General features: G+C 33.3%; 1 protein-coding gene across 6 annotated transcripts in view; it reads left to right on the top strand.

Moving 5' to 3' along the window:
• Window positions 1–13166, top strand: part of LOC117117121 (WD repeat-containing protein 97-like) — a 31207-nt gene extending 18041 nt beyond the window's left edge. For 3 of the 6 annotated variants that reach the window (XM_033261323.1, XM_033261324.1, XM_033261325.1), the window contains exons 21-35: window positions 430–536; window positions 1254–1422; window positions 2101–2256; window positions 2757–2850; window positions 3266–3455; window positions 4323–4352; window positions 5259–5297; window positions 6166–6207; window positions 6612–6641; window positions 8041–8064; window positions 8493–8531; window positions 9424–9438; window positions 10115–10165; window positions 10774–10850; window positions 12264–13166. In XM_033261323.1, coding sequence (XP_033117214.1) covers window positions 430–536; window positions 1254–1422; window positions 2101–2256; window positions 2757–2850; window positions 3266–3455; window positions 4323–4352; window positions 5259–5297; window positions 6166–6207; window positions 6612–6641; window positions 8041–8064; window positions 8493–8531; window positions 9424–9438; window positions 10115–10165; window positions 10774–10850; window positions 12264–12496 — 1296 coding nt within the window. In that variant the 3' untranslated portion in view covers window positions 12497–13166. The remainder of the gene's footprint in view (window positions 1–429; window positions 537–1253; window positions 1423–2100; window positions 2257–2756; window positions 2851–3265; window positions 3456–4322; window positions 4353–5258; window positions 5298–6165; window positions 6208–6611; window positions 6642–8040; window positions 8065–8492; window positions 8532–9423; window positions 9439–10114; window positions 10166–10773; window positions 10851–12263) is intronic. The other 3 variants (XM_033261326.1, XM_033261327.1, XM_033261328.1) reach the window with 3 other exon arrangements.
• The last annotated feature ends 1286 nt before the right edge of the window (window positions 13167–14452 follow it).

Raw genomic sequence — 14452 nt, 5'->3', positions numbered from 1 at the left:
CGTATAGGTGTAATTTTGCCCAACCTGACGTGAAAATGTACTGAATACTCAGTACATTCTGAAAACACTTGATAGGTGCCAGCTCGGTGGTCTAGAGGTATATGATGCCAGGCTAATGATCTGAGGATCGTGGGTTTGAGTACCACCCGAGAACGTGTTTTCAAAACGTATTGAGTATTCAGTACACTTTAAAGTCAGGATGGAGCAAAGTTACACCTATAATTTATCAACGTTTTATGCCATTTTAGAGATTTAATCCACAATTTTCTTTTTATAACAGTATTAAAGTAGTTATTCAAGAATCACCCTGTCACATTTCATTTAATGGAATGCATTGACGCAGTGTGTGTCAGCCTTAAGACTAAAATGTTATATATCCTTGTGGCTAATTGTATGACTATAACAGAGATGTGTTTATTGTGTTGGCAGATGTTTATTATGAATTCCCTGAAACTGTTGTCTGCTATGTGTATCTATGAGAAGGACTTCCTCATTGAGGCAATGGTGCAGTTCCTGGATGGTGATAGAGAAGTCAGGTATGACCCCATTACTAATTTCATTTTTTTAATGCAATTTTTTTCTTTTGTATCCAAAAGCAAATAACTTGTCAATTACATTACTCCCTGTGGAGTCGTTGTGTTGTGAGTATTATGAAAAACCTGCTGTGACTGGTTTTCTACCCATGATTCTGGGATTGCAAGGCAAGCATCTTATCCATCGAGCTACTCACTCGATCTCCAATATTATTATATATATATCAAGGTATCTTTATTTCAGAAAATCAAAATCAAAATATCATCGCAGCACAAAGCTGAATTGAGATAAAATGTACAAATAGTCGTCAAAGTATAAAAAATAGTCTGAAAATTACAGGACAAACACAAATTTACACCACAGAATCCAAAAATCACACACAAACAACCAAATTAAACAAGATTATGAAACATTAAATTGGAATTAAAAAACCACATACATATGTCATTATAAGTCATTGCAGAATTATTATTATTATGGTATTATTAATATTATTTATGTACACAAACTTTTACCTGATTGTTTTAGTGTAAAACATCTACGGTACATAGTAAGTACTGTAATATGGATGTGTAGATACAGTAGAGGGCGCTCTTTTCCTTGATTATTACATAGAGGGTGCTATATACAAAATTTTATTTATTTTTTTGTCTCGTGCATCATACACCAACAAAGTTGGCAGGTATACTAATAAGGATATTAAAATTTGATTTCAATAGAGAACTTGTTCATGATATGCTTATCTTGATTGGTCTGCAAGACACACACAATTATTTCTTCCGAGAACTTGACAGCTGGGATGTTTGGAACTTGGAGGAGGAAAATCGTAAGAAAGACCTCACAGCTATGTGCAAGCTGTGGGTGGATAAGTGGACTACCTTGTTCAAGGTAAGATGCTTTCATATTAATTTTCTGCATTGGATGTATTGTGGACACATGGGCACAACGTTAAAGGCTGGCCACTCTGCATTGTACGACAGACAACGAATCCAAATCAGCTCTTTCTGTGCGCTAGATGACGCGAAGCCATCTGCTGATTATCGGTGGCAGTTGCGCATCATAGTGTTGTATTCTTCATAGAATCGTGTCGACCAATGACCGTCAGGCACAGTTCGTGCCCAGCTGAAGGCATTGGGCAATGGGCTTTCAACTGAGAGGTTGAAGGTTTTAAGCTTTGTCTACACTATCAAATTTTATGTGAAAAAAAAAATGATGTGCCCATATATTGGTACGATGACGTCATATCACATATTATCAAATTGTATCAAAAATAGTTGAATGTGTTCAACTCTTATGTTCCATTACATTTTATGTGACGCTTTTTTGATGAAATTTGATAGTGAAGACAAAGCTTTAGACTAATGCTTGTCACATTGCTTGTGCCCTTGGGTTAGACACTTCATCTATGTTCACCTCTCTTCACTCAGCCGAGAAGTGAATGATTTGGAATATAATTAGAACTCCTCAGAGAGCGGAGAAGGTTGTTTTTATGTTTTTATCTATGTAACAACAGTATTTTTTTTAATACACTACTAGCAAGTTTCTTTATATTTTCAACTTTCACAGAATCATTTGAAAAAAACACTGGAGAACCTCAAGAAAGGAAAAGTATCAGGTAAGATACAAAGGCGTCCAGGAGGACGAACCTCTGGTGGCAGTAGTGGCAGCCGGCCAACGCCCTCAGACTCGCCGACCAAGAGCATCCTCAAGAAGGGGGAGAAGGTACTTAGTTTCAATTTTCTTTTGTGTTAAATATATTAGAAATGTTACCACAGTATTTGTGAAGTATATACATATGGATCTATAGGTTTTGGGGAAATACAGTATTTGAGAAGTACGGTATACATTGATCTGTAGGTTTTGGGCTTTTAGTCGAAATGATGAATGGTTTTTTTGAGTCTGAAGCTGTCACTTGATAGTTCTTGGACAGGGAGGAGTTTTACCCTTCACCCAGAACTGAGTTTTACCCTTCACCCAGAACTGATGTAAGTATCTAGATAGTTCTCAGACTGACTGACAGCCTCACTGGTTGCACATTGTACATAGTTGCCTATCAATCCGATGGCTCCCTTGCCATGAACATTGGCATATCTAGGGGTGGGATCTGCCCCCCCCCCCCCCATGTTTTGTCCCCTACTCCATGCTTCCCCCATTAAAAACTTTCTTTAATAAATAATAATAATTTAATGTCATAAACATTTTGTTTCCTATTCTATGGTTAGGCTGATGGTTCATCACCTCATTCGTTGGACTTGGGAATGAAAGGTAGCTACAGCCCAGGTGAAAGTCCTGATGAGGCTGCCAGACCATTGACAGGTAAGAAAACAACTTCAATACATACTTAATTTGCTCTGCTTCGAACATGCAGAGCTGTGGCGCAGCAGTGCTTCTTTTTTAACCCATGGCAAACACTGATGACTGCATTTGGACTTTGGACTTCGAACTTCGAAGAGCAGGCCTTGGCAACATGAATCTAGTGTTCAACATTGCTAATGTATAAACAAAAGGTTATCCTTTGCATTTATCTTATATGTATTTTGTATCTAAATAAACGAATAAATATGAAGTGAGGGGAATGTACCTTTACAGTAAAACTACGGCCAACCCTATTCAGGGGATACCCCTATTAAAGGGACACTTTCTTCAGTCCTGAAGGTGTTCCCTTAATAGGGGTTCTGCTGTATTATAGAGTGCATATATAATCGTGTAATACTGTATTTTAAAATTGTAGTGACATTTGACATGGCTCCTGGTGATACAGCCATCAACAGCATTGAACCGATTGAGGTTGTCAACTACTTTGTGGAGATGGAACTTGAGAAGCATTTAGAACAGTTGAGGCAACAGCAGTACGCTGCGCAAGCTGCTCAAAAGACTGACGGAAATAAGAACACGATACTCGTACTGCCCAAGATACGAAGGTAAGTACAATTAAAATTTAAAAAAGATTCCGAAAAAAGAATAATAGATACTCCAAGAAAAGTACATGCATGCTATCATTCTGAAATCTAGTATGTATTTTCTTTCTTGGAGAATGTATTACTCTTTCGTGTCTGAAACCAAGGAGTTATAATGTGTACCAGGATAGGAAGCTCACTGATCTCGCACTGCATGCCTGACTGGGATCATTGGTGTGTTTAGGCAAGTTTTGCACATGCTCAGAAGTGATGGGATAAGTCATGTCTATCTTGTGTTAACTCAAGTCTTAAAATAATCAAATATTAGCATTTTGCGAGCAACATATTTTCATTTTATTTAGGTAGTAAATATATACGGATTATTACAAAGGACTGGATAATTGGGTTTTAAAAATTTATAGTTGATTCATGCTCCTTTTTTGCACACTGTTTGTTACACACTCACAGGACATCAGGCACATCACAAACAGTGCAAGCTTCCTATCCTAGTACAGTTAAAAGTCCTTAGCTGCACATGACCTCTACAGGTCACAATGGCCTATCTCAAATGTACTAGTCAATTTATGACCAACTTGATTTATTTTAATTCCTTACTTAGGATATTCTTTGTGTGTGTTATGTTTACATAATATAACAATTTTGATTAGATTTTTTTAAAATCGGTGTTATTAAAAGGTAATACAATTTTCATAATTAATAAACTGTACTTTGTCCACAGAAACATGTGTTTCATCATGTAAGAATATTTTTAATGTGTCCATCATGTTTGTTTTTTGTTTTCAGAATCGTCATTTATAGTTGTTATAAATAAAATGAAATTTCAATTAATATTTATTTGTTGATTTGTTTTAAAATAATTATTGGCATCAGTGGATCAGGGTTGTCTTTGACTCAGCAGAGGTAAATCCACCAACAAGAACTAATAAATACTTTTCAATTTGCATATATAGAGTTATATGGATACTAGTTTGTGCATTAGTAACTGGGGGTGGATCGGACACACACACAAATAATTGTAATTGCACCCACAGCACCCCTTTGGAGTTGCTCAAGTTAGGCTCAGTGAAAAGTGTGCCACCTTTAAAAAATGGTTTGTTCAGTCTCTTGCCACAAATTCACATATAACACTTTTTATTTGCAACAGAGTGCAAAGTTTATTATATCTATAACACTTTGGTAGCATAGCAACCATTTTCAAAGCAACAAAGCACTTGTAATTGATTTATTGCAGTTTCTTTTTTATACATTAATAGATTAACTTTGTAATTTCTATTCAATCAATTTTTCCGAAGGTTTTAGCACATGCTTGGAGTAGAGTGATTGTATGTTCAAGTAAACTATTAGGTTACAATTAATATGATATAACATTTTTTCAGACACTAGAAAATGGAAGATTTAGGAGCCATTATTTCCTTACAAAATTGTCTTCAGTCCTGGGTTAATACAATTTGTTCAAGAACAAATGGCTTCTATTTTCTATAGTGTCCTCAGAATGTGACTATAATTGCACCTTTCATAACAATATGTACTGTATTTTTTAGCTTAGTTCATTGTTTTCGTTTGGAATTTTATTAATTTCAAATCCATTTTAGTGATCAAGATATATTAATTTTTATATGCATTACATTCTATTGGTTTGATGTCTGAAAGTTAATTATTTCATTGAATATTCAAGGTTTCTGAATTTGACATTGCTGTGTGCACTATTTTAATCATTCTTAGTTATTTTGTTTTAACTAGTTACGGTATATAATTTTTGATTTTGTATTTCCCCATAAAATTGTTATTTTGCTGTTATTTATTAAGGGAGGATTTTGACTCATCAGCTGTCAATATAGAAGAAAGGTATGAAAATTAACAATCTATTTCATGAATACTTATTGATACAGGGTTAGGGGGCAGCATGGGGCTAGACCCCTCCCCTCTCTCCCATCAAAAAAAATAAAGAGAGAGATAGAAAAGAATGGAGGATGAGAGGAGTTAGAAAAGAGAAGTCTATTGTAGTCACAGCATGATACCTCTATAAAGTTTGTAATTTGATTTTACAATTGACTAGTTTATACCACGCATATTTAGAAAATAATTCATTTGGATTAAATTGTATAGATAAGCCAATTCGTAGTTAGTACTGTGCATGCTTGCAACAAGTTCGGTTGACATAAACAAACATACATTCAATGCATACAACATAGGTGTATTCCAATTGGCATGCACAGTTCAAAAATGAATTTGCTTTTTTACAACGACTTACTAAAATGTGTAGGGCATGATATATACCATGCAGATTATACTGACCTATAAATGATATACTTAGTGTTTTTAATGTAATAAGTTGCTTCCATGGTCATGGAAAACCTGAAAATTGCAATGGAATTTTTAAATATCTTATCCAGGATAGGAAAAGTAATGAATTGTTTAAGTAGTATTTATATAATGCCACATGAAAAAAATAAAATTATATATGTAATTCAATTGTTGAAGAATGGAAAAGAAGCATTGAAAAATAATTATTTGTCATTTGAATAAAACATAGTAGAACATTTAAATTCTTTGAAATTCAGCATTGAAAGACTATAGAAATGTAAAGATCAGGAATCCTTTGGAATTGATTTAATCTGAAACCTTGCATAAGGTTGAACTCAATGCTTACTAATAGCTTGAGCTTAGTGTTTTCAAAATCATTAACAATTTTATGATTTTATTTTTGGACAAGCAGAGAGAACTTTGAAAACTTAGGAGGTGTTCAAATTGGAAGGTAACAGTCATCATCATTATCATTATCAGTATAATCATCATCATTGGCATCACCATTATCATTATCATCATCAATATTATCATCATCATCATTATCATCATTGGCATCATCATCTATGGCATCACCATCATCATCATCATCATCATCATCATCATCATCATCATCATCATCATCATCATCATTATCATCATAATCATTGCATTTGATATTAACATATGATATTATTATTGCATCATATATTACATTATAAATTAGTGTTATTGATATAACACACCATCATTTTTATTACCAATAGGTACCAATAATTTGTTTCACTTTTGCAAACTTTGCTCTGCAGTTAAAATTATTTAGTTAATAAATTCTGAGGTTTAAAAATTTAATTCTTATTTTTTTGTTGCAATCAGAACGCCCTCCGCTGAGCAAAAGACATCCAGGTAAATTTGATAGATTAAAACCAATGATTGCAGTGGAGAGTTGTTCGCATTCATTTTTTTCAGCTCATTTTTAAATTATTTCATTTAAATAAGCTTTAGCTTTTAAAAAAAAATTATCACTTGATAGATTTTTTTGCTTCTGAAATTTGCCTTTATAAAACAAGTTCTCGTAATCTCGAAAGCTCCGATGAGGGCAGTATAATAGAGGAAGTAGATTATATTGGCCCCAACGGCCGTCCATACAAAAAAGATCTATTAATCAATCAGCCGAGTGTTTCTAGAGGCATTAGAATATATTGGCCCCAAAGGCTGCACAATACAAAAAAGATCTATTAATCAATCAGCCGAGTGTTTCTAGAGGCATTAGAATATATTGACCCCAAAGGCTGCCCAATACAAAAAAGATCTATTAATCAATCAGCTGAGTGTTTCTAGAGGCATTAGAATATATTGACCCCAAAGGCTGCCCAATACAAAAAAGATCTATTAATCAATCAGCTGAGTGTTTCTAGAGGCATTAGAATATATTGACCCCAAAAGCTGCCCAATACAAAAAAGATCTATTAATCAATCAGCTGAGTGTTTCTAGAGGCATTAGAATATATTGACCCCAAAGGCTGCCCAATACAAAAAAGATCTATTAATCAATCAGCCGAGTGTTTCTAGAGGTATTAGAATATATTGACCCCAAAGGCTGCCCAATACAAAAATGATCTATTAATCAATCAGCTGAGTGTTTCTAGAGGCATTAGAATATATTGACCCCAAAGGCTGCCCAATACAAAAATGATCTATTAATCAATCAGCCGAGTGTTTCTAGAGGCATTAGAATATATTGACCCCAAAGGCTGCCCAATACAAAAAAGATCTATTAATCAATCAGCCGAGTGTTTCTAGAGGCATTAGATATATTGACCCCAAAGGCTGCCCAATACAAAAATGATCTATTAATCAATCAGCCGAGTGTTTATAGAGGCATTAGAATATATTGACCCCAAAGGCTGCCCAATACAAAAATGATCTATTAATCAATCAGCCGAGTGTTTCTAGAGGCATTAGAATATATTGACCCCAAAGGCTGCCCAATACAAAAATGATCTATTAATCAATCAGCCAAGTGTTTCTAGAGGCATTAGAATATATTGACCCCAAAGGCTGCCCAATACAAAAAAGATCTATTAATCAATCAGCTGAGTGTTTATAGAGCTCCTCATTGGAGCTAAAAAAGAATATATTTGTTAAATAGTCATGAATGTAACGGATCTGATTTTGAATAAATAAATATAGTGTTTGTTTATACAAAAGTTTTGTTTTCACTAGTACAGTATGTCTTATTCATAAAGTTGACTTAAAATGTTGCTATAATGTCATTTTGAATTGTTTATCTTATGCAAAACAGGGACTTGTTTGAGGAGCTCCAAAGGTATTTGTATTTTCTTATGTATCAATTTTATTATAAAGGTGCATTAATTTTTTTACAATATGAAAGCAAACAAGAATTTATGGAATTGAATCAAAACTGAAATGAATTATCCTCAACAGAGTAGAGTACTGTATAGTAGTGTAAATACAGCATCAATACTTGTATAAATATTGGCTTTTTATGATTACTGTTCGTAAATTTACTTAAAATAATATATCCAGCTAAACGTACTGTATTATGGCTATGATTATTCATGAAACTAGTTCAAAGGTCAAATTGTCAAATCCACTTACCTACAGTGTCTGAAAAACTCAGCAATAGTTGGGGGAACATATCCATGTAATCTATTCGTTTTTTGTATTTATGGAGTAAAGTCAACAAGAACTTAGGTTGTTATTTAATTGTGTATTTTATTTCTTGTATTTTAGACAGCGTCAATCGAAGAAAACTAAAGTAAAGCTTGAGAGGTAGTATATTAAGTAACATTTTACAAACTTTGTTTTATGGTGGATATCTCAACTATTATTTAGTACACAATGGAACCAATTATTTTGCATTATATCGGTATGAAGTGTTAATACTATATCAAGTCAAAACCAAAATTGCTTGACTTGGATAAAATTTGACTTACGGATCTTTAATTAATGGAAAACAAAGCAATAAGGCATGTAAAATAAAATTGACTTAGAAATTATTCGAGATAAGCGAAGTCGACTTAGGCAAGTTTTACTGTACCATCAACTTCTGATCGAGCCCCTTGGTCACTGTTTCTTTGATTGGTTTTTAGAGTGGGTTACAGTTTGGTAGAGTACTTGGTAATTATTATAAAGCATATATTTAACTTCGGAAAGAACTGTAAAGGCCACATGTGGTGTATATGCCAATGATGATATAAGTGTATTAACATGAGGCTGGTGCTGAAGGAGTTCAAAAGTTAAGATGTGGTAATGGGGGCTTTAGGATTAAGTGAGAGCTGGCAAAAAACAATGATACGAGGTGATTTTAATTTTTTAATTTCAACTTTATTTATATAGGGTAACCCTTCCGGTTGAACCCAAAGGCCAGTTGATATTTTACAATAAAGTTTTATTTGAGTGGGGGGAAGGTCACAAGTTTTTTAGAGAAATGCACCCTATGTTTCTTCGTAAATATGACTGATAACCACTCAGGCTTCCTGTGTTGGAAGTTCATACCTACGTATAACTCTACAAGCATAAATGTCTCTGGAATATGCTCTCCACTTTACTGTGAAACTTTTATCTGTTTTTTTATGTAAAATTCATATTTGTTTTTAAAATAGACAGAAATATATGTTATCATTTTTAAACTGATTTTTATTGTTTCGTATCTGCAAATCAGGAACATGAGAAAAAGGTAAATTTGAAGTGGCAATTATTATTAATGATATTTATTTTTTAAATAAACCAAGGTGGTTTTTTTTTTTTTTTTTTTTTTGAATTATATTTATTCTGATTTTATCTACTTCCGTGATAATAGGCCTAAGATGGCATGCGTATGTATAGTAATACAATATATACATTTATATCACTAGCTCCATGTGTGAGCCTTTCTGTCTGTTGTATGAGAGATGGTGTCTGGGGTCAGATCTGCATGTATCAGGAATTCTAGTCGAAAGTTGTGATACTCGCCTTGATAGTGAGAGGTTGCTGGCTCGAATCACGCTAGAGACACTTTTTTAAAGTCTATACATAAGTTTACAAAAAATAATAAAAGGAACTTTTCGTTGAAGGGCTATGCTTGAGACAATTATAACATCACATGTTCCTATTTGAGCACTGTTATTGTTTGTTTATATATAAAATATAATACATTAAGATAATATCCCAACGCGGTATAAGTAAAACGTTTTAGTAATCGTCTCTTTTATTTCTGTGGTGCAGAACATTTTAAATAATAATTATATTTATTTCTTTAGATGAATGTCAGGTTGTGGGTGTAACCTCCATGGTGTAAAGCAATTATTTATTTTTTTCAAAATTCCAAATAATTATAATAAATGGTTTTTTCTTTTGATAATGCTAACATTTAGACAGCAGAGGGAACGTGTGAACCGGCCTACCATGTTCTACGATGGAGACAGGTTGGAATGCTCATTCCCACCATTTTCTTGCTGTGATGCTTCTCTGTTTCAGGGTTTTTGATTACAAGACTGTTTTCAGTTTCAGATTGTTGTGGTGATAACACATTAACATGGAAATGTTGTGAAATTTTTTAGTTTAAAATAAAAAAAGTGATATTATTACTTACAGTGTATTATGTATATATTGATTATGATATACAAGTAGAGTGAATCAATTTATAGATGAAATGTATATTTGCTGTGATTTCTTAATTTTTTTTACCACTTTTCAAGGATTCTACACACAAAAATTATTCTATACTAAATTATATTTCAAAAATAAAATCTTGAGTAATATTATTTTGATTATGCAGATGAGTGACTAACATACCCATTAACATATTAATCAAATATGAATACTCAATTATTTATTCATTAAATATGAATATTCATTAATATATTAATCAAATATAATTTCATTAATATATTAATCAAATATTAATATTCATTAATGTATTAATCACATATGAATATTCAATAATATATACACTGAATATTTGATCAGTACATCTTTATTACATCTGGAAATGTGGAACATGTTTCATGTGGTTCCATCTTTATTTCTTCAGCAAACCAAGCTTAGTGCGACTTGGTGAAACACATACAAGCAAATGCCGGCCAAAGAGAGAAACAGCACTAACTGTTGGTAAGTTCATAATGCTGTTTCTGTGCTGTTTGTTTTCCATCTTTGTTCAGCACTGCTCTGAAAATATTTTTATAATGTACAAATAAATGAACTTTAAAATATTTTATGCCAGAGCTCTGGACGAAAACCAATTTTTAAAATGCTTTATTGTACAAATGAAGGTTCGAAAGCCCTGCTCAGACTATCAAATTGTATTTGACAAAAACGTGTGATATGCCTAAATATGGTCATGATGACATCACGACCATATATAGGCACATCATGACTATATATTATCATACAGCAGTTTGTTGTCAGAGACAGAACTTAAGACTTCAAAGGAGTGTTTGAAGAAATATTCAGATAGACAGGGGTCCCAAGTTAAAGAACTCCATTCGCAGGAGATTTTGACGGGAACCTTTGGCCGCCTGCAGATACAATGTGCGTCGAGTTGCAGCCAATAACTACTCATAATATCAAATACTTGACATTCAATGATCAGAAAATAGTTTAATTGCTAGCTCTTGCTTTCATGTTTATTTACACAATGTAAATTAATACCATGAATTTACATAAATTCTGGAATCCACTACTCTGTACAGCTGCCCCACCATGACAAAAGGAAGTAATTGACAATTTTTCAAAAACGAGTTTTTTTAGCCACTATCAAAGAACTAATAATTTGGAACATATTGATATATTTGAGTATGTTCAATCCCACTAATTAACAAGTAATTAGCAACACAAAAGGGAAGTAAGAGACTAAAAATACAGTAAAAACCACCAGAAAAGGAAGCAGGGGACAAAATCAACATGCTCTGTATTCCTTAATTACTCAAAGCAATGCAAACATCAGTTGTTTCCTTTTGTCATGGTGGGACAAGTAGGCCTAGTCTAATATTACACATTATTCATTTATTTACACTTAGAGGCCTACATCAATATCATTAATTACATCAATTTACACTTCTTTTCTGGCATCTGTAAAAAAATGGTAGGGATTGGAATAAACTTAATTAATTAAATTAACATTATGAGCCATGTTTTTTCCTAGTAGGCCTAGGCTTGAGCTAATCTTCAAAATGAAGTATTTCAATTTTCAAAAATTTACAGGAAGATTTTTTTTCATGCGGTAGAAAAACGTAGGCTTACGGTAGTGTGGTAGATCATCGCTAAAAGCAGTAGAATACCGCAAGTAGCGGTAGACTTGGGACCTCTGGATAGATTTTCCATTGTTTACTGATTATGACATATTATTGTCAAAGTATTGCAATATGGATAAATAGATAAATTGTATATTTTATAGTTGGTTATGGGGTACCCTAGTTCTTATATGTACAGCTCTATGAACATCACAATTATAGATTTAATATTTAAATTAATAAAAATACTTTTAATCTTATTTAGTGTCATTGCTTTTTTATTTCTTTTCAGATCTTCGTCTTCCACCAATTAATTCCTGTCTTCGTAAAGCACAACCAGATGGCTTATACAACTTTACAAATAGAATCGACTTGCCGATGAAAACTTTATATATGAACCCATTTCCAAGTCCTATTGACATCTATGATCAAACTCATCAACCGATTTTACTTATGCTTAAGACATCACAAAAGTACTTTGTACCTAGTCAGTCGCTGGTGTCTAATGAATCTACAAAACAGTGAAATCCAACAAACTGCTAGGGTGATCCAGACATTTGCAGGATTAAGTGTTTAGAAAATATAAAGCGACTCCACAGTGTAGATAAGAGAAGTTGAAACGACGTTCCAGACGTCGAGGAAGAATTGGGAGAGAGCGTCTCCTCCCAGTTTTTGTTATATTTTCTGAACCCTCTTCTTTCTTGTTACCTTCCCATCTTTCAGAGCCTTATGTATAATGTAAATCAAGTCAGTAATGTATATTAAATTGAAATGTATTTTCATAAATTAACAAATAACAGCTGCCATGGCTACTTACTAACATCTGTATAATTTCTTTACTAAAAACTCGAGCACGCCCTGGATCCGCCCTAGAACGATAAAAAAGGTGCAATCTGTATCAGTAGAAATTATTGTATTGTATTGTATTGTAAATTATTTTAAAGTTGGTTTTATAAAATTAATATATGTCTTAAGTGAATAATCTTCCTCATACCATGGAGGTATAAAATAGTTTATACGCCATGCTCATGCTGTATCGACTTCCAAAAGATGTGAAGGTATAGACATCCAGAAATAAATGTATTCATTATTTATTTAGAATTTATTTTATATTCATAAATAAACTGCAGTATTTGTTTTAATTTTCTTTTGTGTTATTTGATTAATAAATGCTTGCTTGGTACATATATTGTCATACATTCTACCTCGTGTTCATTCTTCGATTCGATTCGAAGGGTTGTAGTGACGCCCCAGTAATTCCGATTGTTTTTGACTAGTACACAGCCCATATGCTGCCGAAACGTCGATCCTTTTTGTCATTAAATTTTGTTTCGAAATATACAGTAAAGCGTCTGTTAATTCTTAAAAATAACATTGAGGCACAATGGCCCTTTCCAATACTAAACTCTGCCCATTTTGTCCATCATCATTATACGAATAACTCATCACATCACGGTGTCCAGCGAATTCAATTGAGGTTGCTATACTCGCGCAAAACGACCTACAGTGCGTTTGTGGGTTAAATTGTGTGCTTGTTAGAAACGCGCGTATTCCTGGACCTAATTGGTCAGTTGTTAAGATTGATTGATACTCTGGAAAGGTTCATTGATGGGCCCTGTTTTGCTTGGCTTATCTACAGTTTAAATATGGGGCATCTACCTAAGAAGAAATTCAGTATGCCAGACTCGTATCGAAGTGATCTTCATTATTGAACAGTTTCTATGTCAAATGTGTATTGTAATATACTCATGATTAGTTTCTCTGTTTATAATCAACTTTCTTCAACAAAGTAGTCTGTTTTGTAATAAAATCAGGATTAGTTTCTCTGTTTGTAATACTACAAAATAATAGGCCTATCCAACAAAGGCTGCAAACATAAAAGATAATTTAATATTGCAATTCTTTTCTGACATGCCGGTCGCAAGCACATTTGTAACTACGATATGGCATTCAACAAACACGCAAAATGGTAATACTTTGCAATTTATTTTGTTTTTAGAACCTATTTAATTTAATCGATCTTAATCTCTTCCCTGCACAGTGGAGTAGCAAAGAGGAATTTTGACCGTACACCACTTTACAGGAGAAAAGACAGCATAATTATCCAAATCACAAACAGATAAAATAAGTAACTTTAAAATGTCCAATACATTGCAAACTCGCGTCAGTGTGAATCTAAAACAAGCTTCAGGCAATCAGATTTAACCACGTAGTTAGTTAGGAAGTCGAGTTCACCGGGGATCTCGAACTGCTGACAACTACAACAATTACTAAAATATCTTTTTAATTTATATTTTGCTTATTTCCCGATACTTATTTCTAATGTAAAGCACATTGACATGCCAAGCCATCTCATGCGTCTTTGTTAATTATACTACTCAAAGGTGTTCCTTGTTTTAGGAGATATAATTCTTCATTGGACATTCTGGAGCCAGTGGCGTAGAAAAATATTTTTCATTGGGGGGATGATTGGCGTGTTAG

This window comes from Anneissia japonica, unplaced genomic scaffold (genome assembly GCF_011630105.1).
Source record: "Anneissia japonica isolate Jap-2015-1 unplaced genomic scaffold, ASM1163010v1 scaffold287835_len3118868_cov185, whole genome shotgun sequence".
Taxonomy (NCBI): domain Eukaryota; kingdom Metazoa; phylum Echinodermata; class Crinoidea; order Comatulida; family Comatulidae; genus Anneissia; species Anneissia japonica.
This window is presented reverse-complemented; position numbering and strand designations above follow the sequence as displayed.